Below are 26,437 nucleotides of genomic sequence, written 5' to 3' on the forward strand. Positions count from 1 at the left end.
TTCTCATTGTAATTCGTACATAGCTAGTGCGATAAATAATACTTGACGTGGATCATTGTGGATGTGTTTCGTGCGTATATATATACCATATACATATATATATATATATATTCGTTATAGAGTAAAATAAATATAGCTCTAGCATAAAGTATAAAAATACATATTCGATTCATGATAGTTATAGAAGTGAAGAATTTCAAATCTAAGAGACGTATAAGAACTTGGAATACAAAGGTTGTTACACGAAACATTCAGTAAATAGGACAATATATGTAGTATGTATAATGGAACATTAAACTACGACTAAAGCACATAGAAATTCGTAGTACGCATTTTCGACATGACATGCATAACGGGCAAGGCAAAATCATTTGATAGTTCAAATATACTCGTCTAAATATATCTATATGGAAATTCTGTTTGAGTTTAGAGCTTGGTACTGCGCCTGATGGCAAAGGACATCAGGGCGTGCTCCAGCCGCATGTGATAGGGCAGCTTGCCACGTGCCACGACTAGCGGCTTATCGCCAGCTGCGCAGCATCGATCGCGACAGCAGTCGCAATGCTCGCCATCGCTGCCTTCCTCCTCCTCCTCATTGTAGTCCTCCTGAAGTTCACGCTCCTTGGCTGCACGCTGCTCGAAGCGCAAATAGAATACAAGGCAGACGAACAGCATTAGGACGAGTGCGCACATTGCACCGCTGGCGATGCTCGCCTTCTCAAGCATGGGACGCGGACGTTTGGGCAGATAGGAGCCATCGATTTCCTTATACTCGCAGCGCTGACCCATAAAGCCAATGGCGCATTCGCAGCTGTAGACGGGCAGCTCGCCTATCTTTACGGCAAAACAATGGGCGTCGTTCAGACAGTACCAGGCATCGAAGTTCTCCGGACACTTGTATGTGGGGAATGTGATATTTGGCCTGGCTGTTGTCGTCGTTGTGGTAGTTCGCATTGTTGTTGTTGTTGCCGGCGCCTGTGTTGGCGGTAATGCAATGCCCGACATGGACGAAGAGACCGATGGACGCGGCTTCGGAACGGTGCGGCTGGAGCATGCCTCAATTAAAGCCAGACAGCTGAATAACAGCAGCAGCAGCAAAATGCGCATTTTCAATGTGTCGAATACTCTGGTTGTTGTGCTTGTGGAATGCATTTGCAGGTTTCTTTCTATTTGGTTGCAACTTTGTTTGGTTTCTCTTAAAATCTTACAATACTATTTTGCGTATAAACAAATAAATTAAAACGATAAACAAGACTATCACAAAGTATTTAACAAATATCGTTATGCACAGCGAGGCGTCGTCATCAAAGGCTCTTTGGAATTCTGTTCGTATACAGTATCTGTATCTACATATGCATCAGAATCTGTGTGTGTGTGAGTGTGGGGATCGGCGTATCTGTGAAGAAGATACAAATGCATTAGAAAACTGTAGACAATCAAATCAAAAATCATCAACGAAAATGTTCAATTTTTAAATAATTGTCGGCTAAATGGTAAATGATAAATAGAATAGAATCTGAATTAATATTTATTCTTATATATATGTTATATATTTGAAGACACCATTTCACTCGAATTTGTTAATTTTCGTTTCGTTTTTTTGTGCATTTTCAATTGTTTTCTTTTTCTTGTTGTTTTCCGTTGATTATCCTAGCTCATCAAAGCTGGCTGTGATATGCGTCGGGTATCCATATCACAACCACTTGATGAGGCTTAGATAAGCAACATCAAATGTATTTGATGCAGGGTTATAATTATGCTTCACGTAATCGTACAGGTTGACCAAATAAGAGCAATGGGGAATGAAATTCAAAAATAACGCAAAAACAGTTTAAGAATATTCCAAAAAGGTGGACTTGTTAACGTAAAGTAAGGACTTGACGTTGCCCCAGAGAAAAGGTCCGAAGATTCCGCATTCCATAAGCCCGTCAACCGATCAAACTGTTTGAATGGTTTGATGCCTGTTCGAACACTTCTGGCTAGTGTTCGGTCGAAGTATAATCTCACCATGTCCAACACCTAAATTCGACGGGTTGACTGACTCTCTGCCAATGCCGAATTCATCGACTTATCTGGGTTTTCTCCATTCCTGGTTGCTACATCCACAATATTTTCTTCTGTTTGCTTAAGATTCAAAAGAGTGTACAAAATACCGTAACAAACAGAATTGAAGAACTGGAAGTTATTTCTTTTCTACATATTTTCCTATTGCTCTTATATGGTCACAATTTACTTGATGAGTTGCTTCCAATTCCATGTCAGTCATCAACGAGTGTAATGTTAGTGCTAGCTTCATTATGACTGCATTGATTTGATTGATTGATTGATTGATTGATTGATGTACGTTACATTACGCTAAGCTCATCAAAGCTGGCTGTGATATGCGCGCAAAGCTTTCAAAATGCATTTCACAGCCTCTTTGAGAGCTCAGCATGAATGTGGCCAATTCTTATGGTAGAAAGAGGAGATTGATACAGATAGATAAATAGACATACACATATGCATATATATGAAGTTGGATTTTTAAACATATTTTTGGAGGGATCTCGGGAGGGCAACATGATTTATAATTTTGTTCAATGATTTATGTAATAGTGCAAATTATTATTATTACATTTTATTTATTTTAATTGTTTTAATTTTGTTGTTATTTTTTTTGGTAATTATCTTTTTTTTCATTATTATTTAATATTAGCTCTGTAATAATAAATTAAAAATTTATCTCTTGGTTTCTTAACTTTTTATTAAAAACAAATTATTTCTTTTTTTTTGTTTTGAATTTTGTGCTGAGCATCGTGTCGCTCCTCAAAGCTGGCTGTGATATGAGTAGGCAGAAAAAGCGAACATTTCACAACCACTTTGAAGAATGACACAATTCTCTGTCTCTGTCGTGTTCTCGATCTCGGTCTCGGCCTCGGCCTCGCTCTTGCCCTCTCCCTTGCTGACCACCGTGTGTAGACTCTCTCCCCCGACCCTTATATTAACCACTCAGCTTCTGCTGCTGCTCAAATATTACTGTTACTTTGCTCATTTCTTTTATGTCTCACCGCCGGCTTCTGCTTGGACGCCGCAAAATAAATATAAATAAAAACGAAAAAAAAATAAAATAAAACAGAAGCAAACCCAAAGTTAGTTATGTTGATAGCGCTGGCAATGATGATGACGATGATGATGATAATAGGGAGCAGCGTTTTTGCTGTGCTACACAAATCTGAATGAAGCCGTCGACCGTTATAACTTGTGCAAAATTGAATGAAAACAAATTTAGCGTACGCTATTTATTAAGCGATAATAATATATGAGCACACGACGACAGCGACAACAATTACCACAGAAACACTTCAAATAAACAATAAATATGATAATACAACACGATCATTGCACGCCATTAACAGTAAACAATAAATCTACATTCATATACATACACACATAAATATAGATGAAAATAAATAAACGTCACTAGCTCTCATAAAAACCAAGGTTGCCATACGTGGTAAATATGTACAAAACTTGAAACCTTATTTCGTTAATGGGTCTGTTCATTTGGTACAAATGCTATAAATTTGCAAATATTTATGTATTTTAAAATTAATAAGCATTAATATAAGCAAAATTAGTAAAGTTGTCGTATTAAATTATTTTCTCTTATAAATAAAATATAATTTTACTTGCATAAAATTGGCACTTATTAGTTTATCTGGTACAAAATCCTTTTAATCAGGTGGCAACCGTGTCGGCAGCTTTGACAATATTTATGTTTATATACATATATATTTATATAATTTTTTTTTTATTTATAATTGTGGCGCCGACACCAAAACCCGTCAATTAGTCGCCAATTTTGTGATAACAATTTCAAAATTTATACACGGACATTAAGAAATTGAATACTAAAACATTAAACAAAAATGCAATTAAAAGCACAAATTTAGAGATTTCTTTTCGTGTGTGTGAGTATGAAAGTACGTATGTATATGTGTGTGCACGCTTTGGATTGACAACGTCGCGACCGTTATTAAAATTTCCGTTTTGGAAATTTAAATCTGCAATGCGAGAGGAACTAGAAGGAAGCCGCACAAAGTACAAGTTGAATAACCGTTTTGAACTTGCGCGCGCGTAGGTCAAGATCAGCACCACGTTTTGCTGTTCCTCTTTATGCTTTTGCCTATCACAAATAATAATATTAAAAACAACGTCGACACCAATAAACAGAAAATCAAGTTCGTTGATCGTGGTCATTGCCAGTGGTGAAGCAATTGGTAATAAATGTTACTAATAGAAAGCATAAATAAACCACATGCAAGACAACACCAATAACAGCAAAGTGTATATCCATACATACATGACTATTGGCAGCGTTCAAGAGAACATCAGCAACAACAACACCCGCTAATATTACTGCTGTTGTTGCGGCAGCTTCTGCTCGGGTCGTTGCCGTACAACTGCTGCTCTCTTGCTTTCTCTCTCCCCTCTCTTTCGCTTTCTCTATGTTTTTATGCTGCTGTGTTGTTTGTTGTTGCTGTAGTTTTCATGTTGCCTTATGCTGCTTCATTCTTGGGCGTCGCTGCTGCACGAGTTCGTTGCTCGTTGTCTGCTAGTGTGTGTGTGTACATGTTTACAAAAATATAAGAAAAGCGGTGTGTGAAAACTATGATTAACGTGGTATTCTACCACAGCGAAGATACACCAACTCAGACGCAATGCATTAAGGTACACACACAATAACATTTGTGTTTTGCTGCTGCTACCGCCGCTTCTGAAATCTTACCGGTTTTTTGCTTTTGCGTAAAAATAACGCAAAAAAACAAGTCCTACTAGTTTTTGTTAGTGGAATGCGTGCAAAAGAGACAACAATTGTCTCCACTTAGTGGCGACAACAACCAATTTCGAGGTGTGTTGGATAGGGTATAAATGTTTGTGTTAGTATGTATTTGTGTGCGTGCGTGAGAGTTCAAGTGCATGCGCTTGTGTGTGTGTTTATGTCTACACTTCGGCCGACGCGTAGGGAGAGTACAATTTATACATATATATATATTTATATATATATATATATATATATATATATATATATATATATATTTATATATGTATGTATTCATATATACATGTTTATATGTATTTTTACTTTTTAACTACTCGTTTGTATATATATATATATATATATATATATATATATATACACATATATATTTTATATTTTATATATATATATATATATTTAAATGTGTATGCGCGCGGGAATGTTAAGAATTCTAAGAATTTCGCTCAAGCAAACGGGGCGCGGGCAAATGCAGAAAGAGTAGAGGTTATGACAAATATATATTGTCATTTTTTTTTTTGAATAGTTCTTTAATTTAAAACTCAGTTTTTTGTATTTGATTTGCCCATAAACTACAATTTTCATGAATGATGCACAAAATAACGACGAAAAACACAAACATCATAAAAGCCATATAAGTTCTTAAAATCCTTTATAATCAACGTATCACTGTCGTTCACTAAATTTTAAAGATTTTTTATTTCCATTGGTTACCAAAAATAATTTATATTAAACACAAAATCACTTGGCATGAAGCCGATGCCGACGCAGCCAATAGCAGCAGCAGCAGTAGTAGCAGTCACTCAGAAAACACGACCGCATCGCAAACGCTGTGAAAGACAACTGCACAAAACGTAGCTAACGAAAAAAAGCAAAGAGCAAGAGCAGAGCGTGGCCAGACTGATTGAGAGAACGAAGTAGACGCCAACGCCGTTTTCCTCTTTCTCTTCAGATATGTATAAGTATGCATGTGAGTATATTTCAGCATTAGGGGCCCGCACACATACACTTCCAAATAGCATAAATAACAACAACGAATGGCTTGGGGAATGTTGTTTTTGTTTTGGTGTTGCCAGAACGTTTCGCACGCTATAGTAGGATCAACATGTTGACATGCCGCCACCGCCAAGTTTGGAGGAGCTAAATTGCACACAAACAAGAAGCGACGCAGCGCGGCGGTTTAAAAGCAGGTAGACAAACGGGACGAACAGGATGAGGTCCAGACTTGGACGACAACATTTTCTGCTACTTGGGAGCTTGTTTTGGTGAATTCGTGGAAATCTTGGTCGATGCGCAGGCGCGCACGTAAACAACATTCCTCGAGGCATTGCATTGAGTCTGGCCTTTTCTTTATTTTTTCTGACATTTTGTGCGCGCCAAAAATAAAAACGAGGCTTTTTACGCGCGCGCCAAGGATGGTAGAGTTGCCAGATTGTCACAAATATTGCTTGCAAATAACAAAGTTTACATCTGAACATTGAAAAATATTTTACGACAAAATTATCGCTCAGGTAATAGAAGATGAAAACAGAAATACATTATTTAATATTTTTCCTTTCCTTTCATTTAGCATCTAATTGATCCCTACTTAGTTTTTATGTAAGATTTGCATTCTATCTTCTAGTTGCACTTGTGTGTTCGTAGGACATTGACCCTGAGCTAACCGAACTCATTCAAAACAAAGCAGTAGAAAGAGCAATTCGAACTGACTACTACTAAATAATCAATACAAATTAAACTGCAAGCTTTTTAAGCGCCACGCACACGCATACACAATCTCAAGCATTCAAGCTCAGCGTCATTTAACGATGACAGTAAAAGGTCATGTGAAAAAAAAGTTGCCAATTTGAGATTGGGGCTGGGTCGTCTAGTCTGGGTCGCGAGACGGTTGTCAGACTAGACAGCCAATGCAAATTGTAACGGTAATCATTAGACGAACACATATAGTATAGCACAGGCATTCACACACATTCGCGATTCTCTCGCATTATTTGCATGCCGCTCACTCAGTGTAGAGTTCGACGGCCTTCTTACGTAAAGACAGCAACACAACGCGCAGCGGCATTTTTCTTCTTTCTAATAAGCAAAGGGGAACCGGGAAGATGCCGGCGTTGCCACATCTTTCGAGACAGTCAACTCGTTTTCGTCCGCACACTCTCGCCTGTATTTGTGTCTTTGCAACTGTACAAAAACAACACAAACAACTACAAACGAAACACACGGCGCAGACGCCAAATGAACGCTCCCCGTTGGATTGTCCGTCTGTTTGTCAGTCGTTTTGGCCCGCCCGTCTCATTCTGTGTGTATGTATGTGTATATACATACTGTGTACATGCGTGTGTGTGAAAAATTTTTATTTTTCTGAATGTGGAGGAAGTGGCACGTACTGTACATGACGCTCCGTCGCTGCCTGCTGCTGCGGCTGCTACCGACGAGGCATCAGTCTATGGAGTAAGAAAAAAAATATACAGACGACAACGACCGACGCTGTGTGATGGTGGTGGCAAGCCGAGACGACCTGAACATGGGGCCCAAGCAGACGGGAGCTAGTGCGGACGGGTGTGTGTGTGCAGCATACCTACTATAAACAGGAAATGGAATTTACACACACATGTGTACACACACACACAGCGGCAAATTGTTGGTGAGCCGACAAGCGGACGTGCTGCTTAATTGACAAATGGGCACAAGAGAGAGAGGCTGAGCCTGAGAAAAGAGAAAAAGAGCGAGCGACAAAGTTGATTGAAATCAATAGTCGCCGTACAAGTGTTTGTATGTATGTAAGTATGTATCTAACAGCGCGTGGAATGTGTGAAAAAACGCGGCCAATGATGGCAACGGCAATCAAACGACGCTCGTCGCCGTCTATGTTGAATTCTGGAATATCCAAGTATCTTCTTGCCGCGTGGAGACTTTTACTTTGCCGTTGCCTTCGCGTCAACGTCTTTGCACCTGACATACGCAGAGGCCGGGACGACACACCCTATACCCAAAAAACCGACAGCAGCTGCAGTCTTGAAACTGTTTAAACTGTTGTTTGTTTGTTGCAGAATTTGGATTAGATCCGTTGATTGCCTACAAATAAAGTATATGAATACTTGCATTCAGACATATACAAATAAACACGAGCAGTGTGTGTGTGCAACTGACATTGTAATTGTATAAGGAGACCGTACTACTACACGTAGCGTATAGTTTTTACTCGAAAAAGAGGAATGAATGAAATTTCGTTGTTTTCTGCGCATACATACACATGCACATGCTCATCCATATACATGAGCATTCATTTGTATATATTTGGAACAAGAGAGAAAGTCTACACGCGTTGCCAACTGCATCGACAAACTGTTTACTTTTCGCTCGCCGGCTAGAAACACAAAGTGGTTTAATTTTAAAATAATAAAAATAAAAAACTAAAAAATGCAGAAAAAATTCAAAAAAAGAACAATTGCTACAATATATGAAGTTGACGCCCGCTGGCGTGCACTAACCTACATTAATGTAAGACAAAATGTGGCTGCATAGGCCAAGTAGTTGGCAACGTACAAACTAGTTTTATTTTACGCGTTGTCTCGAAAGTCTCCGCGACGAGCAAATCATGGTGAGTGCAGCATATATGTACATATGTATAGATGTGTGTGTAAAGGAGATAGCTATTGAAAAAAAACCCGACATATACATGTGCATGTATATACGAAACGAAATTTACTGCTGCTTGCGGTGCCTTATGCAGGGGCTACATACATACATACACATACACACACACACATACACAACACGAAAATGTATTTTGTCTACTGCGTAAAAATGACCAAAATAATTTTTCCGGACGGTCAAATAACACAAAACCGATCATTTTATTTACAATTACTTTTAGCTTGTGCTTCGTCAATTCCATTAACTTACATTTGGTGTTTGCAATAGCCATTTAAGCTTTCGCCGCTTACAAAATAATTTTCACATACTTTGCACACACGCGCACATTTGTTATAACTAATACTGCTTAATATTCGAGTTACTCTCTTAGTTCGAAATAATTAAAAAGGCACTCAATTCTTTTTGTTTTTTTTTTTTTAATCCATCCGTGTTGTTCGTTCAATCGAAAATTATTATATCGGTCACGCGATGGCTCATCACCAATGTAAACGTCGATAACAGTGGCATATTAGAGTATTACCAGCATAAAATAAAAAATATAGTGATATATATTTGTATAATCGATATACATGCATATACATGTATCGACGCTAGCAACGTCTCCCGCATTTTTCATTTCAAATACAACAGCGCAACATTGAATATTAAGTATTATATTATTGCTATGGGCACTAAAGCAACTAAAATGGAGGGCACCTACTTGCCAGACACACCGACATTAAATAGATTGCGCCTTGCGGGTACTGCAACTGCTGCTCAACAACCAACAGTACAACTTTCAATAAACCCTTGCCTTCAAAACAATGCGTCGCTTGATCCACGCTCGCCGAACATCTGTCGCACACCACTAAAAGTAAGTTAACTTTACTTATGTTATAATTTTGCTAAGGCTGTTTTGCATTTAGATATTGCCAGCTGAACAGCCAGTACGTCAGATACAACAAGCAGGCAACGAAAATACTTTTGCGCAGCTGCGTAAGCGCTTGTTGAAAGGTTTTGCTTTAAATGATCCGCGTTCGCCGCAACTAAATCGCACGCCTCTAATGCTCGACGATGCTATTGATCGCACTTTGAATATGGACGACACCTTTGCTGATCTGTTTGTGGAGACACGTGCTCCAGTTGTACAGCAAGATTTGCCTGCAGATAGTCACAACAATAGCTCGGTGGAGATTGTTTCGCTACCATATGAGCAGGAGGAAACGATGCCTTGTGATATGTTGTTACAACAATCAACACCAGCACATACTCAAGATCCTCGGTCGCCCACTATTGGGGTAGAGCGTACGCCCATTATCTTTTGTGATGATGATGAGAGCGAGGCGCGTGAAACCCAAATGCTGGAAGAGATACTGGAAACATTGACACTCAATTTAAGCAACGAGAGTAGCATGGCTTCGTTTGTAAGTGCTACCGAAGAGCTGATGCTAGACGATGCACAGGCAGAAACACAGGGAGAGACACAGGCTCAGACGGAGCCACAGCTACAGTCGCAATCCCGTCTAGCTAATAAACATTTGGAACGCGTTCGTCTTGGCAACAAGCGACGCGTCGCACCACGAAAGCCTGCACGCGCAAACAAGTCACAGATTTATGTGGATGCTGCCGAGGGCGTGACAAGTACACCCAAAAGCACGCCCGACTGTCAACAGCGTGGTCAACGAACGCCACTCAGCTGTGTCAACAAGAATCGAATGCACTTGCGTTCTCGTTCAGTTGAGAAGGATTTACGTAAGCCGCAACTTCAGAGCTTCGATGATCATCAATCAAATTTGAGTATGCACATACTCGAGGGCTAAATTTCTATTAATTATAACACAACTTGCCTTTAGTTTTTAACATTTTCCTATAGCAGTCAACATTTAAACAACCCACCAATAACAAAAATGTTCAAATATATTCAAAAAGTTCAAATAAGTTTAATAGCGATTTTTGTTTCAATCGATATTAAAATAACTTATCGATGATTTGCAACAAATTCAGCTCGTGTGTTTCGTGTAAAATAGCTCTCTTTGTTTAAAAAAGAGATTGATATCAAAAATAATTATATGCATATTAGAAGGCCACTTAAATTAGCTAATCTGTAGCATAGCCATTAGTCGATCAATGAGCTGTTCTCCACTTTGTTCGTCTTTATCATTCGCCAGGACATAATCAAAGGAGCTGTCGTCCAAGTCACATTCAGATGGCCCATCATCCACGCCTGCAGTAAATTGCCAGCCTCTCGCTTTGCGGGTCTCTGGCAGCGAAGTCAAGCGTAGTGTTTGTACCATTTGAGGACCGTAAGTCTCGCGGAACCAGCGTATATCATTCTTACGGCGTATATCGCTGACAATCACATAGTCCACTTGATCCACCGAAGCCTGCTTCATGGCCGCACGGCAAAAGAAACCGTAATCGTAGCGACGCACTTCATCGCTCCATACGATCATGTCACGCCTATATTGCTCCTTATAGGGGCCATCACTGAGCATAGCATGAATATCCAGCTGCAGCTTATTCGCCCATTCCTGCTTAATAGGTTCCGAGATTCGAACGATCAGAGCACGATCTGCCAAGCTGTTTAAAAAATATCTACTATTCAAGTGCTGTGTCTTGTTGAGTATATACTCACCGATTTAGCAATCTCTCTGAAATGAAATCCTTGCCGCATTTCCGTTTTCCACTAATTAACAATATTTTTTGCATTTTTTCTTAGCTACGCAACTTTCACCGCTGACTGCAATTTTTAAAGTGACTTAGTGACTTGACCAATATAATTTGGCTGTTTATTTATGCGTGACTAAGTGTCAAAGTTGGCATTTTCAGCTATTTATTACATCTTTGTACTTATGTTAATTAGTTTGTTCTCTCTGTATTCAAATTTAAATTGTTTACAGACATTTTTTACTCTTTGCAGCTGACGGCTAAACCTATCGTTATGCCACAATACACCGATACCGATAACAATTTTTGGTATCGAATCAGTTTGAAATCTGCGCTCGTGCCTAGTATGCTGCGACAAAATTGGAGCAAAAATAATTTAATGCAAAATTTTGAAAATATTAAAATCTAAACATAATATAGCATAGTACAATTTAAACAAATTCTGCGGAACATTTTTTTCTCAAAAATCGTTCTGGCCACGATTCAACTTAATAGTTGTGCCCAAAGTTTCAATGGAAAATTCGATTGTAACAAAATAAAACGGTTGACTGAAAAATGTAAATCCTAATTTACTCGATGAGAGTATTTGAAAAACAGGTCGCTTTCCACATACAACTGTTTATTTGTACAATAATTAAATGTATTTCATATAAAAGTATAGATTCTGTCCATTAAATCTCTATCTGTAATATTGCGCTTGCTGCTGCCAGTTGCTGCTGCTGTTCGTGCTGCCTGTTGCATTGCCGATGTCGTAGCTGCTGCTTAGCTGGGCGGCATTGCCTAGACTCATGCTGTTGCCATTGCCGGTGCCTGCAGTTGCTCCACCACCAGATGCACTGCCACTGTTAGCTGCACAATTCGAAATAGCTGCCGTACTAGCCGCCACAGTTGGGCCAGCAGCAACACCTGCACTGCCAAAGGAGGCGAGCACGCTGCTGTAATAGGAGGCGTCTGCTACAGACTCAGACTGATGTGTGCCCTTCTTGAGGGTCTGGTGCAGCGATGCTTTGCCCTGATGACAGTCCTGGGCGTTCGCATTGTTAATGCGTGCCAGATTCGCCAGTGTGAGCGTTGAGTGCGTGTGTCCGGCTGCTCGTTCGGACGATCCCGGTGGAGGGATAGATCCTATGGCGACGCGTGCCGTTGAACGTTGCTGCATATGGGCAGCGGCAGAGGCAGCAGCAACGGAGGAGGAAGGGACGGAGGCGGTAGTTGGTTCGGATAGCTGCAAGGGCAAGCATTAGACAGAGAGTAGCATAGTTAGGAGCCATAGCAACTACTCGCCTTGCGCTGCTTATGCAACTCCAGGCCGCTCATCTCCGTCAGCTTTGGCTCAACGCCCGTCGACGCTGTCAAAGGCGGCTGTGGTGCAACGTGTCGGTGATTGATGTGCGCCTGCAGATCGCGCTGGGACAAATATGTGCGTCGACAACCGGTGCTGCCATACCGACTGCCGCCATGTGTGCACATAAAGACTGTCCCCAAGCCGGATTGCTCCACTCGCAGCACCTTGTCGCTGCAGCGTGGACAACTCTTTATGGGCTCAGCTCGGGCACATTTGAGGCAAAAGACATGCTTGCAAGGTATCATGCGGCCATACACAAGTATGGGTTTGTCGCACTGGTCGCAGCAATGTATCATCGGATTGAGCACCTTCTCGCCAATGAGGCTCACTTTGTGGTTCCATTTCAGTCGCAGCATAGGCTCCGGTGGTCCACGCGACAAGGTCGTAAATGTTGGCGCTTCCAACTGTGATATATCCGCTTCCATGTCAACTATAACAAGCATAAATTAGTTGCATTTCCAATGTTAATCAATAACAACAAAATACTTACTTGTCTGTGGCAGCACAGGCGGCGCTACCTGTTGTTGCTGAGGCGGCGGCGTTCTATCTGCAATGGGTGTTGCCTGCTCTTCGGTTGATGCTGTTGTTACGTCCATTTCGTTTTCTTTATCTAGATCTTGCATCACAGCATCTTCTGTATGCTCCATACTGCTGGGACTATCCTCAACGGTTCCGTTTCCCGATACTGCGGCAACAACAACGCCAGCACCAACGCCAACGACACTTTCGTATGTTTCTAATGTAGTGCCTGTGTCATCAATTTTTTTACCGCGTCCCCGGCCGCGACCACGTCCTCGACCCCGTGCTCGTGAGCCGCGTCCACGGCCACGGCCACGCTTTACTTCATCATTTTCCATTTTTAACTAGCACAATGTACAATGTACAACTTAAAATATATTTATTGTTTTTCCTTTCTGTGTCGCCGCTTCTGTTACCAATCCATTAGCATTTAATCGATTAGTTTTCTTTATGTATTATCGATTGTTTGTACGCCAGCCATGTAGGCATTCCCTACATTAATTTGATTTCGGCAACAATCGATAAGAAAGTTGATGTTAACTCTATTTAAATCATTGTTTTTTTTGTTTGCATATTTTTAAAAATTAGTATTATACACATACTTTTTTAATAATTGCATAGAAAATATTTCGGATTGTAAAATATATATAAAGAAGATGTATGTATTATTCGACCACTCAAATATAAAACCTACCTTATTTTATGTTTGAGGGGACTCCATTTGTTGAGATGTTATATTTATACATAAATTATATAACAGTGCCAAATGAGTACTACATGAGTATCACTGTAGGCAGTAATTGTAATATTCTGTTAAATTAACATAAAAATGAGAAGTTCGCTAAAACACATGTTTTTCAACGCGGTGTGAATAAATTGCTGAAATAAGGACGTAACATTTAAAAAATAGATAGATAATATGGATATAAATGAGTTATTTGATTGTTTTAACGAAGCGCCGAATGAAAGCTTGCAGTTACCGTTGCCAATACCCACAAAAAAAGCAAAAGTAAACCAGGCCGAGAAAAATTCTTCTGCTGGCGTCAATAAAACGAGAAAAGCGAACATACGTGAATCAACTGGAACGGATGCAGATGTCAGCACCAAGGAACATACAGAAGAAAATGCTGATAAAAAAGAGTCTGCCAAGCGGCAGCGTGTTGACATAAACACAGAGACAGAGGAAATTCCTGACAATGAATCGGATAATGAAGTCAATTATGAAATAGAGGATAAAGAAGAAGAGCTGGACGATTGTGCATTGGAGGCGCTGCGCGTGCGTATTGTCACCCATCAGCTGGTGTCGCCAGAGTCCTGCACGCATGAGGTAGCCGCCCATCCCGATCAGGAGTACATTCCTCTACAGCCATTTACGGGCGTACCTGCCAAAGAATATCCATTCGTGCTGGATCCATTCCAGAAGCAGGCGATTCTCTGTATTGATAACTCGCAGAGTGTCCTGGTATCGGCACACACATCGGCGGGCAAGACTGTGGTGGCGGAGTATGCCATTGCAAAGTCGCTGGCAGCTAAACAGCGCGTTATTTACACCACGCCCATTAAGGCGCTATCCAATCAAAAGTTTCGCGAGTTCACAGATGAGTTTCAGGATGTGGGTCTGGTCACGGGAGATGTTACCATCAATCCCTCAGCCTCCTGTTTGATCATGACAACGGAAATTCTGCGTAACATGCTGTACCGTGGCAGCGAAATAATGCGCGAGGTGGGCTGGGTGATATTCGATGAGATTCATTATATGCGTGATAAGGAGCGTGGAGTAGTGTGGGAGGAGACACTTATTCTATTACCTGACAATGTGCGCTATGTCTTTCTTTCGGCCACCATACCCAATGCCCGACAATTTGCCGAATGGGTTTGCCATCTGCACAAACAACCTTGTCACGTGGTCTACACGGATTACAGACCCACGCCGTTGCAGCATTATATTTTTCCAGCCGGAGGCGATGGTATCCACCTAATTGTCGACGAGAAGGGCCAGTTTAAGGAGGATAACTTCACTACGGCCATGGCGGTGTTGGCCAACGCAGGTACGAATAAATGGATTTGTGAATGTCTTGGGATATTTATTCAGATCTTGTCTTGCAGGTGAGGCAGCTAAGGGCGATCAGAAAGGTCGCAAGGGTGGCGTCAAGGGTCACAACTCAGGCCAAACAAATATATTCAAAATTGTCAAGATGATAATGGAGCGTCACTTTGCGCCCGTCATCATTTTCTCGTTTAGTAAGAAGGAATGCGAGGTATATGCCATGCAAATGGCCAAACTAGACTTTAATACTGTCGATGAGAAGAAGCTGGTGGATGAGGTCTTTCACAATGCCATGGATGTTCTCACAGAGGAGGATCGTCGCTTGCCACAGGTGGAGAATGTGTTGCCCTTACTGCGACGTGGTATTGGCATACATCATGGCGGACTGCTGCCCATTCTCAAGGAGACCATTGAGATTCTGTTTGGCGAAGGTCTGATCAAGGCGCTCTTCGCCACAGAGACCTTTGCCATGGGTCTAAACATGCCTGCGCGCACAGTTCTGTTCACAGCGCCCCGTAAATTCGATGGTAAGGACTTCCGTTGGATCAGCTCGGGCGAGTATATCCAAATGGCTGGACGTGCTGGCCGTCGAGGTCTGGACGACAAGGGCATTGTTATACTGATGATTGATGAGAAGGTGTCCCCAGTGGTGGGCCGTGAGATTGTACAGGGCAAGGCAGACACTCTCAACTCTGCGTTCCATCTCACCTACAACATGGTATTGAATCTGCTGCGGGTGGAGGAAATCAACCCAGAGTATATGCTGGAGCGCAGCTTCTATCAGTTTCAAAATCAGGCCGCACTGCCCGGTCTTCACGATCAGGTGCAGCAGAAGACACAGCAGCTGAATAAGCTAACCATCAAGGATGAGCACAATATTGCGTCCTATCACCACATTCGCGATCAGCTCGATATCAATGGCAGCAAGTTCCGCGAATGGCTAACCAAGCCACAGTATCTGGTGCCTTTTTTGCAGCCAGGTCGGCTAGTGAAAGTGTCCGCTGGCAAGCAGGAGTACGACTGGGGCATCGTATTGAACTTTAAAAAACAGGAGCAGAGTCGCAAGAATCCATTGAAGGGCGAACCGGGCGTTGTCATCGATGTACTTCTGCATGTTAGCGAGGATGCGGCCAAGACAGGTGAGACCGAACCCTGTCCGCCCAACGAACGTGGCTGCATGGAGGTAGTGCCCGTAGCCAATACGCTGATCACCCAAATCAGCTCCATACGCGTCTACTTTCCCAACGATCTGCGCACGGCTGACAATCGCCGAGCCGTCCTGAAGACCATTCAGGAGGCGAAGAAACGATTTCCACTTGGTCCACCTGTGCTTCATCCCATCGACGACATGAATATCAAGGACAGTGAATTTCGCAAGATTGTGGACACAATTGCACAGTTCGAGCAATTGCTCGAAGAGCATCCGTTGCATAAGTCGCCGGAACTAGAGCGCATTCATAAGCGCTATCTCGATAAGCTGAAGCTACAAACCGAGGTGAACAGCCTGAAGGCGGAGTTGAAGGCTGCGCGCAGCCTGCTGCAGATGGACGAGCTGAAGTTCCGAAAACGCGTGCTTCGGCGCATGGGTTACTGCAAGCCAGGCGATGTCATCGAATTTAAAGGTCGCGTTGCCTGCGAGCTGAGCTCCGCGGATGAGTTGCTCATCACCGAAATGATATTCAATGGCGTGTTCAACGAGCTCTCTGCTCCGCAAGCTGTGGCGCTTCTCTCCTGCTTCGTATGCGACGAGAAGTCTGCTGAGTCGCCGAAGAGCGCCACCGAGCTATCCGGCCCGTTGCGCTCCTTGCAAAGTTTGGCGCGTCGCATTGCCAAGGTGTCCACCGAATGCAAACTGAATCTGGATGAAGACAACTATGTGGAGAAATTCAAGCCCTTCCTAATGGACGTTGTGCTGGCTTGGTGCAAGGGCTCCACTTTTTTGAATGTCTGCAAAATGACGGACATCTTTGAGGGCTCCATAATTCGCTGCATGCGACGCCTGGAAGAGCTGCTGCGTCAACTGTGCCAGGCATCCAAAACGATCGGCAACACAGATCTGGAGAACAAGTTCTCCGAAGGCATTCGATTGCTTAAGCGCGACATTGTCTTTGCCGCCTCGCTGTATCTATAGATTAGTTCTTACTTACTTTTGCATCGTATGAAAAGTTAATAATATATAATATATTATGGAAAAGTTATGTCTTGTTGAAATATTTCATAGATATTTTGAATGGAACAAGTTGAAACAGGACAAAGCACATTATGCAGAACGTTCACAAAAGAGAAATAATATATATTTATTTAAATGAATGAATTGGACACACTACATACAATTAAATAAACTACACAATTATAATGCTAACTGTAAATGTAAATATAAATGTAAATGGTATTTTCTTATGTTTTCGCACATGTAAGCAATAAATAGATCACGTATTCTAAGTATTTGTATAACAATTACACGCTTCACATGAAAACATAAAAAATATTGGACGGTTTACACTGATTTGTATGGTCGTTGATTCTATATATGTGACGCATAAGACATATATCTATATATAAAATATATAACTATCAAATTTAAGGCACTTAAATTGTATATGAGTACACACACTTAATACTAGACTGTATCCAATTTGGATAAGGCACTTGTGCTCTAGATCTGCGAATGATATGGTAATTATGTATGGTCGATGGATTACAAGTGCGAGTGTTATATGGGTTCTGTACGCAGATATGTTAGGTGGAAAATCTTAGCGAAGAACTTGTAGAAGAATGCATTGAATGTGCTTCCGTTTATTACTTTCTTAATATGCTCGAAATGTTGGTTCAAACAGTTTTCTATTACAGATCTTTCATTTGATCCTTAGCAGGCAAATGTGAATGAAGCTTATCATTAACATCTTAAATTAGTTGTTCTTGATTACACTTTACATAGATATTATGTACACTTGATGATCTCGCCTCCCTAGCTATAGGCCAAGACTATTCTATGGAATGTCATTGATATGGATTCGTATTCGTTGGGTTATCAAACTTAAAAAATATACAAAAAATTAAGACGAAGAAATATAAAAGGAAAATACAAAATTGCGTTAAAATAGCTTCCGAGATCTTTTAGATCTGTGTAAAAATAAATTTATAAATAATATAAAACTAGATATAAAACAAAACCTAAAATCTAGCTATGTCAACGTTTAATACAGGTGTTATCCAGCTAGACGGAGCTGTTGAAGAGAATCTTTTAAAAGGTGTCTCGATTCAAGTGGTATTTGAGCTCTTACCCCAATGTCGAATTTGCTAAGTGGTTAGATTGTTCATTCAAAGGCTTTGCGTATTCTCTCTAAGTGCATCGCGCGCTTAGAGAGCGGTTACTTAGACGGATGTTTGTGGCACGCCCTCCACTAGCTGCGTGCGTCGTGGCTGTGCTGCCGGCTGCGCTGTCAGCGTCGCCGTCGTCGTTGTGGTGCGTGCCGAGGGCACTGGCGTGGTGCTGCGACTGCTGCTGCTAATCACGCTGGCTGGAGCTGCCGGCGTTCGCTTCATTGGCTCCGCTTGCAGCTGCGCCACTGGCGTGCTGGACATGGGCTGCAGCAGACGCTTCTCCTCGACAGGCGCCGCTTTGGCTGCAGATCCATTAGTCTGCGAGCGCGGCGTAGCTGCGCGCTCCGACTTGACCAGGCTGCCATTAGTCTCCTTGAGCGAAATGCCCGACTTGAGCGAAGCTTGGCTGCCTGACTTCTGGGTCATGGCCAGCGAGCTGGGTGAACGCAAGGACGTGGTATCCGTCTGTGCTTTGCTGGCTAGTGTTTTGGTCGATGGAGAGTCTCGATATTCGTAAATGTTGTCTCGCGAGCGCAATGCATGGTGATTGGTCACCATATGCGAATTGTCCACGCCTCGTGGATCCGGCTCTGGCTCCATGCCATCGCCATTGATGAAGACGTCCTCGTCATAGAAGCGATCCGATTGCCTTTCATTTGAAAATTTGAATTTAGTTTGCGATTATGCAGACGACTTAGCCCACTCGACTTACCGCTTGGCGTTGCGCCACATAATGCAGCAGATGACGACCAGCACGATGAGGAAGAAGCAGGCAACCGACATGCTCCAGAAGGCGATTTGCAAGGGCTCCTTTGGCTCCCACCAGTATTCCGTCGTGGGCGGATATGTGGGCACCAGAACGCCAATTACGGTTGGCAAATACTGCGTCCAGAAGGCGCACTCGGTTTGCCGATAGTTCAGCAAGATCGAGGAGTTGTATGTGGTATTGATGTTTAGGTAACGAATCTCCCCCTGATATGCCTGTTGAAAGTGCATTCCGAGCACTTGCTGCGGCGTCGGATTGCTGTAAACGTGAATGGAGCATAGTTAGTTAAAGAGAAACGTTACGATATTTCAATTATACGATAGTTTTATGAACTGGCTTAAGTTAGTATATGTCATGCTCGACTAGAAGATACCCCAAATACCCTACTATTTGAAATACGGCGGGACGGTGGCAGAGTTATTAAAAACCCAAAGTATAATGAGTTAAAGCCAAATATAAAAACCAAATAAACTGATCGATTATTATCGATAAGCAGGATTATGATTAAAGAACTAAAATGTTGAGCCTACAACCTTTGTACCTTACGAACCTTACGGCTAGCTCATCGTCTGCTACACTATTCATGTTCGATTTAAGGTCGAAGTTATTCAAAATCCAAAGTATAATGAGTTAAAGCCAAACATAAAAACCAAATAAACTGATCGATTATTATCGATAAGCAGGATTATGATTAAATAACTAAAATGTTGAGCCTACAGCCTTTGTACCTTACGAACCTTACGGCTAGCTCATCGTCTGCTACACTATTCATGTTCGATTTAAGGTCGAAGTTATTCAAAATCCAAAGTATAATGAGTTAAAGCCAAACATAAAAACCAAATAAACTGATCGATTATTATCGATAAACCGGATTATGATTAAAGAACTAAAATGTTGAGCCTACAGCCTTTGTACCTTACGAACCTTACGGCTAGCTCATCGTCTGCTACACTATTCATGTTCGATTCAAGGTCGAAGTTACGTTTTAAGCCATACTTATTAAATGATCGATAAGTTGTGAGCAAAGAAATGCTCAGTTAGCATAACCTTAAGCTAACCTCGGGCTCTCACTTACCCATATCTCGCAAAGTTCGAATAGGTCTGCATGAAGAAGTGACTCATATTGCGATCATTGTCAGTCCACATGTTGCGCTGCAGGTGGTCCTTCTTGGGAAAGAACTCCGTGTCCAAGAAGGGGGCACCCGTCAAGAAGTAGTGCTCGGTGTCGTGTGGATATTTGCGCCATTGGGGCAAGTTGAGGGCCTCCACGGTGGTGTTCAGCACATACATATAGACGGGAATCTTTTGCGCTAAGAGCAGCTTAACCATTTGATCGACGGGCGCCCGATAGTAGAGATCGCTCAGCATATTGATGTATTGATCACGTATGATGGTGTTATTGTTGGGATCCGGCCAGTAGGTGTACATGTATTTGATGGCCTCATACACGCCATTCGGATTGAGAGTGTAGTTGTAGCGGAAGACGTGCTCCCTCAACTTCTGCTCAAAGAAGCGACCGTCTAGCTCGTAATAGGGCGCCAGAGATTCGTTCTGGGCCACAAAGAACGCCGCTTCCTGCGTGGTAACACCCGTCATATACTGAATGTTGCGATTGAAACGGCCAGCGCGAATCAGAGTCTCGGGTGTCTGGGTAAGAAAACGCCAATCCTTCTCCCGCCAGCCCTCGTACCAATCGTCGCCAGGCAACGTGAAATTATGATCCAGCACCGGACCCCAGGGGAAGCTTCCGACTTGGGGCGAGAACTCGGCATTTCCCAGCTCGTAGAAGCTGCGTCCAGTGCGTAGGCAGTTGACCAGTTTCCAGGACGAATCTATAGAGCAGCCCAGCACTTGGCCCAGCACACGACTGGTATTCTGTGCCCTGTACTTATCTTGGATGAGCGCCCAGTCGGCCAACGCTGAGCCCGATTGGGCAATCACGCGCTTCACTATGTTGCGTGTTTGTGGTGCCACCATCAGGAGTCCTGCAGAGGCGGCCCCAGCTCCGGGTCCAAACAGCGTGATCGACTCGCGATCCCCATTGAAGAACTCAATGTTATCGTGCACCCACTTGAGTGCCATTGCCTGATCCAAGATGCCATAGTTGCCCGGCGAGTTCTCATCTGCTGTGGAGAGGAAGCCCAATGCGCCCAGCCGATAGTTCAACGTGACCACGACCACATCGTAGAAGGAGGCCAGCACATGACCCTGGAACAGATTTGAAGCGCCGCGCACGAACTCCCCGCCATGTATATAGACCATGACCGGATACTTCTGGGCAACGCCAGCGCCAGTCTGTAAAAGAGAATTTCACAGTTTATTTATTGGTTGAAAGTATTTTCATAAATCGTAAACTTACCTTGGGCGAATATACATTCAGATAGAGGCAATCCTCATCCATGTCCATGACACCTTTGGTCGCACCTGTGTAACGCACCGGCTGTGGACAGGCGGGTCCGAAGTCCACCGCCTGCAGCAGCTGCCAGCCGCGATGTAGGCGTGGCGGCTTAAAGCGCCCCTCGAATGTGGGCGGCAGGGCGTAGGGAATGCCCAAGAACACGGAGCATTCGCCCATTACGCGATCCACAGTGGAATGATATGGCCTATAGAATGACTTGGGATCGGGATTGTCGTACATGTAGACCTTAAAGCCTTGCACCTGGCCATAGTTCGTCGTGACAAAGACATCCCGTTCCAGAGTCAACGAGTCGCGTCGCTGCTTCCCCTGCAAATCCTCACGCCAACCGGCCAAGACGCCCGGAAACTGTGTCCTAGCATTGGGATCGTTCTGTAAATAGAGTTTTAACAGGTTTAGATTAGAGTCGTTGTTGTACACAGTTCACAGTTGCGGGCGGCTGGGAAACATGTGTAATTGATTAAGTCGCACAACGCATGAAAACTTAATTAAGATTATTGCCTCGATATTACTCAACTGTCCGTGGATCACTCGAAGCTGCTGCTCAATGGCAGCGCATTGTTCGCGGCTGTTGCGTTCATTAATCGTTTCTCAGTCCGATGTTTTGGGGTCAACTCTTGTGTCGCGAATTCAATTGATCAGACTCGCAGTCAATTGATAAATAGGTGCGAACAAGTTGAATCACAAGCCAATGGCAACGGCTAGAGTCTACTAGAGTCTTAAAATGAAACTCTTTAATTGGAATATATCGTAAACTGTATGCCCAACTTAGGGCTATACGAGTGTAAGTATCAGTTCTCAGAACTTGATCTGCGCCTGCTGCAGAAGCCTCTATGCTGAATAGAGGACCTACCTCAAGTCTGAGTGATCGAGGAGGATCAGCACATAATCAGAAAGAAACTTGAGATTTGCCATGCGAGGATCTGAATGTAAACTCAATTCATACCAAGGTCTAAAGCGTAGTGTTTCTTAGATGATTTCTTAGATGGACAGAGCAAGCGATTAATATAAAATACTTAACCAACAAATCAGTGAGGATCTCAAGAAACTTTGGTCGACCCATTCACAGCACAAAGTCTACATGTAGATCAGCTACGACGCCGTTGATTACCTTGTAAAAAACTAATATACCCACTACACTACGCGAACGAGTATAACTGCACTCACCGGATCAAATCGAAAACGATCCTCGTTCGGCATACCCTGGGGATATTGACCAGGTGGATTTCTGCCTGGATAATTAGCGCCATATCCATTTGGCTGATAGTGCCCGTAGCGACGATCGTTGAATGTGTAGGTTCTGAAAGTATTGAATCTTAAGAGAACTGTATTTGGGTAATTGAATATGCTTGGGCTCACCTGTAATCCGGATCGCCGGGATTCGGCCATTGATAGTCGACACCGACGCGCGAATAAAATCGCGGATCTCGAGTTTGTGCGTCAATGGATTGTGGGAGTAATGCAAGAAGAACGATAGATAGAACGATGATCGATAGACCCTTCAATTTGTCGCGATACTTAAACTTCTGTGCCATGTTAAGCTGCAAGAAGAATGATAAAATATTTCAAGAAAAGCTAGAATTTTTATAAATAAAAATATATAAATATAAATAGTTAATTTAAAAAAAGATTCAATTCAAATTTTAATTATTTATGATGCTGAATTTTTGAAATATTTTTAGGAATATACTTATATCAAACTCTGTTTAGGCACTCAGTTTTTTGTAAGAAACAGAATTCGAAGAAAAAACTTTACAACAAACATTTAATTAATACTTTTTTTGCTTAAACATTAATAAACAAATCTCGGGCCGAGTAAGAGTGACCAAACGGGTTTTCAAATTACGTTATCTGTGTTATATATACATATATATATATAAGCATATATGTTGGTAGATGTTATGTGGTTTAGTTGCGCGTTAGAGGCGTTCGTTAGAAGTAAGAGAGGCCGAGCGACCGAGAAACCCGTTTGCAAAGAAAAAAAAATATGCGCTAAAAATAAATGAAAAGTTACAGCATAAAATGCGACGTTTGTGACTTTGTCTTTTATTCCGAATTGGAGTCAACTGTTGGCACTACTGCTTCGATGGAGGCAGTGCGATTGCAATGGCGATTGACTGCTTCGTTTTGCTGGAGCATCAAATGTCTTCGCAGCTAATTGGTTAATTGTGTGTTGGAAAGAGGTCATGACATTGCCCGAAATGGGTTAAAGTTGACGGATTCAGAACAAGTTCAGCAGCATTTGAATCGTATGTGGGATCAAGCTAGAGCTGTATTAGGAATTTAGGAAGATTACACATAGTTGTTCCATAAAGCCTAATATGATAAAGAAGGTTTTCGATGCGCTAAGTTCGAGTCTGTAACTGGAATAGAATAGAAAACATTTTCTCAAAATTTTTACTCTGAATTTATCTATTCTAATTGAAGTTCGCATCAAGTACTTAAAGTTTTTAAGCAACATATCTCTGATCTATATAACTGAAAGCAGAGCATCAAAATATGATGAATTCTCTTGTAACATCTCTAGTAAATTACTATTATTTTTATAATATTCTATTTTAATATATTATAATTATTTTTATATATTATTATTAATTTTATTTAATTTAATTCTAAATTATATTTAAAAAAAATTAAAAAATTAAAATTAAAACATTAAAAAAATTTCACTTTAGTTTAATAATTTTATTAAACTATTTAAGCAAAATAATAAGAATAGCTCCCTTGTGGAGTAATAATTAAATAAAATAAAAGTAATTTTTTTTTAAAAGTCGTTCTATAAATTTTTGTTTTAATTGCTAACAATTAGATAAAAAGTTTGCTGATAATTCAAAGTCAATTTATTGAGAGAACTTAGAAACCGGAAAAAAATAAATAAAAAAAATTTCGAAAAATCATATATCATAAAAAACTTAAAAACTAATTCTAAAATCAAAGTAAATATTAAAAATATTTTATTCCTTATAAATTCATTTGCTGAGTCAAGTTATTACAAAATCGCGGAACAATCAAAATTGATTTTAAAATTTGAGTTGAGTTGGCTAATCGATATATCAAATTCCTAATATGCAGCAACTATAAAATTATGTATTCCACCTAGGATTCCTTTAAATATTCACATGCTTACACACACACACACACCCTCACATTGATTACTAATTGTTATATCCGGTTAGTGGCTAACTTGATACAGCTCAAATTCAGCGCGATTGCGCACACCTGCGTTCTGATTGCAATTTCACGTGCTGAACTCAAACACAAACAACAACAACAAGCAATATATAAACAAAGTTGAGCTGCACTTTTGGCATTAGATTGCAAAAGCCGCGACGCGAAGTCGCCGCCGACTTCGACGTGAGCGTCAACGTCAACGTCAACGTTAACTGGCACAAGGACTCACAAGCACTTACACACTCACACATACACACATACACACACAAGTCGCTGTTGCTGTTGTTGCTGCATGCAAAATATAAAAGTGCATTAACCTGCCAGCGCCACTGACTCAGGTTACGCTGTTAACCTCGACGTGTTGAAGTCCTCTTCTTTGCTGCCGCTGCTTCTTCTTCTTCTTCTTCTAGTATTCTTTTGCTTATTCTTGTTGAAAAGTGCGGAAATGCAAACGCCTGCACAAAATAACGGCTGTCGTCCCTCTTGAAATATGTTTGCCAACGGTAAAAAAAATTAGTTTTTTGCTTGCGGGAATTTTATATCAAGTTACACGTTATTGTGTGTCTGTTGTTATTGTTGTTGTTGGTGAATCACATTTAGTGCCCAGGCACTTGGTTAGTTTTTATTTTCGCAATCACAAAGCAAACAGAAACAATAAAACGCAACGATAATGTTGAAAGTGAAGCGTTTGCAGGTGTCGTTGTCTGTGTGCGAGTATCTGTCGGTGTGAGTGTACGTGTGTGTGTAGTGTTGGCCCACTGAGCTGTTGTGGCAGTGTTGTTGTTGTTGCTGTTATTGACACCGCTACTTTAATCTCACTTGTTTCACAGTTATGCTCCAAATGATGACGTCGCTGCCCGAGTCGACGGCAACGTCGCAACTTTTCTGTTCTTTTTGGCCTTTTGCAGTATCTAATCTTAGCCCTTCACTGTGTGTCCCAACAATAACATTTGCACTCAATTCGATTAAACCATTTGTAAATGATTAATTCCCAGCGACGAGACACAAAAATTATTAACTTTCTTTGTGTACGCGCCAACGCCCCGAAAAAACAACAAACTCGGCTAACGAAAATGCAAAGAAAAACGTAAACGTAATGAAATGACCGTTTTCAGTTTTAAGCCAGGCCACAGGTAGAGAGCCGTAGCTACAGCCAGAGCCAGTCAAACGTCAAAACGCAGCAACAGCGTTATGGTTGCACCAATACCAACGCAATTGCACGCACACGCAATATACAGAATGTGGCTTTTGGCTTTATTAACACTCACACACATACTGATAAATACACACATATGCACTCACACACACATGTAAACAGGCTTACGTGAGCAGCTACGCTTTTGTTACCAACAGTTGTTGCTTGACTCACAGACCTGAGAGAATTTTATAGAAGACGCGCGCGCAGCTTTCAGCTCGCACAACCGACGCTCACGAACGTTAAAATCGAACTGAAGCGGCAAGTGGCTTCAGCAGTCGCAGCTAACCTGAACGAATGTGGGTGCACGCATTATAAAGAGTGAGAGAGAGTGGAAGAGCGGGCGAGAGCATGCAGAGAGCGTCAGAGTGCATTGCATGGGAGAGGCGAAGAGAGAACGGAGTTCACATTGATCTGTCCGATGCGCTCAATTGATTAAATACAGATTAATATGCGACAAAATGCAATCAAAGAAATTTCATCTAAAATGTATAAAACATTCCGAATCAATGTGATTAGTATTTCAATCTAT

At 41.7% G+C, this 26,437-nt stretch overlaps 7 protein-coding genes across 11 annotated transcripts; 2 read left to right on the forward strand and 5 right to left on the reverse strand.

The window, feature by feature from the left end:
- Positions 1–262: 262 nt before the first annotated feature.
- Positions 263–8,940, reverse strand: LOC111600523 (protein spitz). Of its 3 annotated transcripts, none has more exons than XM_023316668.2 (3): positions 8,726–8,940; positions 4,343–4,591; positions 263–1,396 (listed from the first exon to the last, which is right to left on the reverse strand). In XM_023316668.2, the coding sequence occupies exon 3, from the start codon at positions 1,150–1,152 to the stop codon at positions 427–429; it is 726 nt and encodes a 241-aa protein (XP_023172436.2). In that variant the 5' UTR covers positions 1,153–1,396; positions 4,343–4,591; positions 8,726–8,940; the 3' UTR covers positions 263–426. The 3 variants fall into 3 exon arrangements, with proteins under 3 accessions (XP_023172436.2, XP_023172445.2, XP_023172428.2); XM_023316677.2 differs by having other exon boundaries at positions 4,343–4,594; XM_023316660.2 differs by lacking the exon at positions 4,343–4,591.
- Positions 8,941–9,040: 100 nt separating this feature from the next.
- On the forward strand, positions 9,041–10,352 carry LOC111600516. Its single transcript, XM_023316648.2, has 2 exons — positions 9,041–9,329; positions 9,382–10,352. Exons 1-2 carry the CDS (start codon positions 9,141–9,143, stop codon positions 10,273–10,275), a joined length of 1,083 nt encoding a protein of 360 aa, XP_023172416.2. The 5' UTR covers positions 9,041–9,140; the 3' UTR covers positions 10,276–10,352.
- A 100-nt stretch (positions 10,353–10,452) lies between these two features.
- LOC111600283 (probable phosphomevalonate kinase) lies at positions 10,453–11,361 on the reverse strand. The gene is made up of 2 exons (XM_023316337.1): positions 11,091–11,361; positions 10,453–11,035 (listed from the first exon to the last, which is right to left on the reverse strand). The coding sequence occupies exons 1-2, from the start codon at positions 11,162–11,164 to the stop codon at positions 10,549–10,551; spliced, it is 561 nt and encodes a 186-aa protein (XP_023172105.1). The 5' UTR covers positions 11,165–11,361; the 3' UTR covers positions 10,453–10,548.
- Positions 11,362–11,713: 352 nt separating this feature from the next.
- Positions 11,714–12,296, reverse strand: LOC111600293 (E3 ubiquitin-protein ligase Hakai-like). The gene has a single exon (XM_023316349.2). The coding sequence runs from the start codon at positions 12,279–12,281 to the stop codon at positions 11,802–11,804; it is 480 nt and encodes a 159-aa protein (XP_023172117.1). The 5' UTR covers positions 12,282–12,296; the 3' UTR covers positions 11,714–11,801.
- Positions 12,297–12,366: 70 nt separating this feature from the next.
- Positions 12,367–13,577, reverse strand: LOC111600273 (E3 ubiquitin-protein ligase Hakai-like). Its single transcript, XM_023316325.2, has 2 exons — positions 12,958–13,577; positions 12,367–12,897 (listed from the first exon to the last, which is right to left on the reverse strand). The coding sequence occupies exons 1-2, from the start codon at positions 13,322–13,324 to the stop codon at positions 12,383–12,385; spliced, it is 882 nt and encodes a 293-aa protein (XP_023172093.1). The 5' UTR covers positions 13,325–13,577; the 3' UTR covers positions 12,367–12,382.
- A 182-nt stretch (positions 13,578–13,759) lies between these two features.
- LOC111600622 (exosome RNA helicase MTR4) lies at positions 13,760–17,389 on the forward strand. Its single transcript, XM_023316828.2, has 2 exons — positions 13,760–15,034; positions 15,093–17,389. The coding sequence occupies exons 1-2, from the start codon at positions 13,906–13,908 to the stop codon at positions 17,162–17,164; spliced, it is 3,201 nt and encodes a 1,066-aa protein (XP_023172596.2). The 5' UTR covers positions 13,760–13,905; the 3' UTR covers positions 17,165–17,389.
- A 970-nt stretch (positions 17,390–18,359) lies between these two features.
- LOC111600633 (acetylcholinesterase) lies at positions 18,360–26,141 on the reverse strand. Of its 3 annotated transcripts, none has more exons than XM_023316840.2 (7): positions 26,084–26,141; positions 22,899–23,080; positions 22,707–22,839; positions 21,483–21,911; positions 20,199–21,418; positions 19,070–19,381; positions 18,360–19,006 (listed from the first exon to the last, which is right to left on the reverse strand). In XM_023316840.2, the coding sequence occupies exons 2-7, from the start codon at positions 23,072–23,074 to the stop codon at positions 18,409–18,411; spliced, it is 2,868 nt and encodes a 955-aa protein (XP_023172608.1). In that variant the 5' UTR covers positions 23,075–23,080; positions 26,084–26,141; the 3' UTR covers positions 18,360–18,408. The 3 variants fall into 3 exon arrangements, with proteins under 3 accessions (XP_023172608.1, XP_023172642.1, XP_023172625.1); XM_023316874.2 differs by having other exon boundaries at positions 26,013–26,141; XM_023316857.2 differs by lacking the exon at positions 26,084–26,141 and adding an exon at positions 23,554–23,789.
- Positions 26,142–26,437: the final 296 nt, after the last annotated feature.

The sequence above is a fragment of the Drosophila hydei genome, unplaced genomic scaffold (genome assembly GCF_003285905.1).
Source record: "Drosophila hydei strain 15085-1641.00,03,60 unplaced genomic scaffold, DhydRS2 tig00000149-arrow-pilon, whole genome shotgun sequence".
Lineage (NCBI taxonomy): Eukaryota > Metazoa > Arthropoda > Insecta > Diptera > Drosophilidae > Drosophila > Drosophila hydei.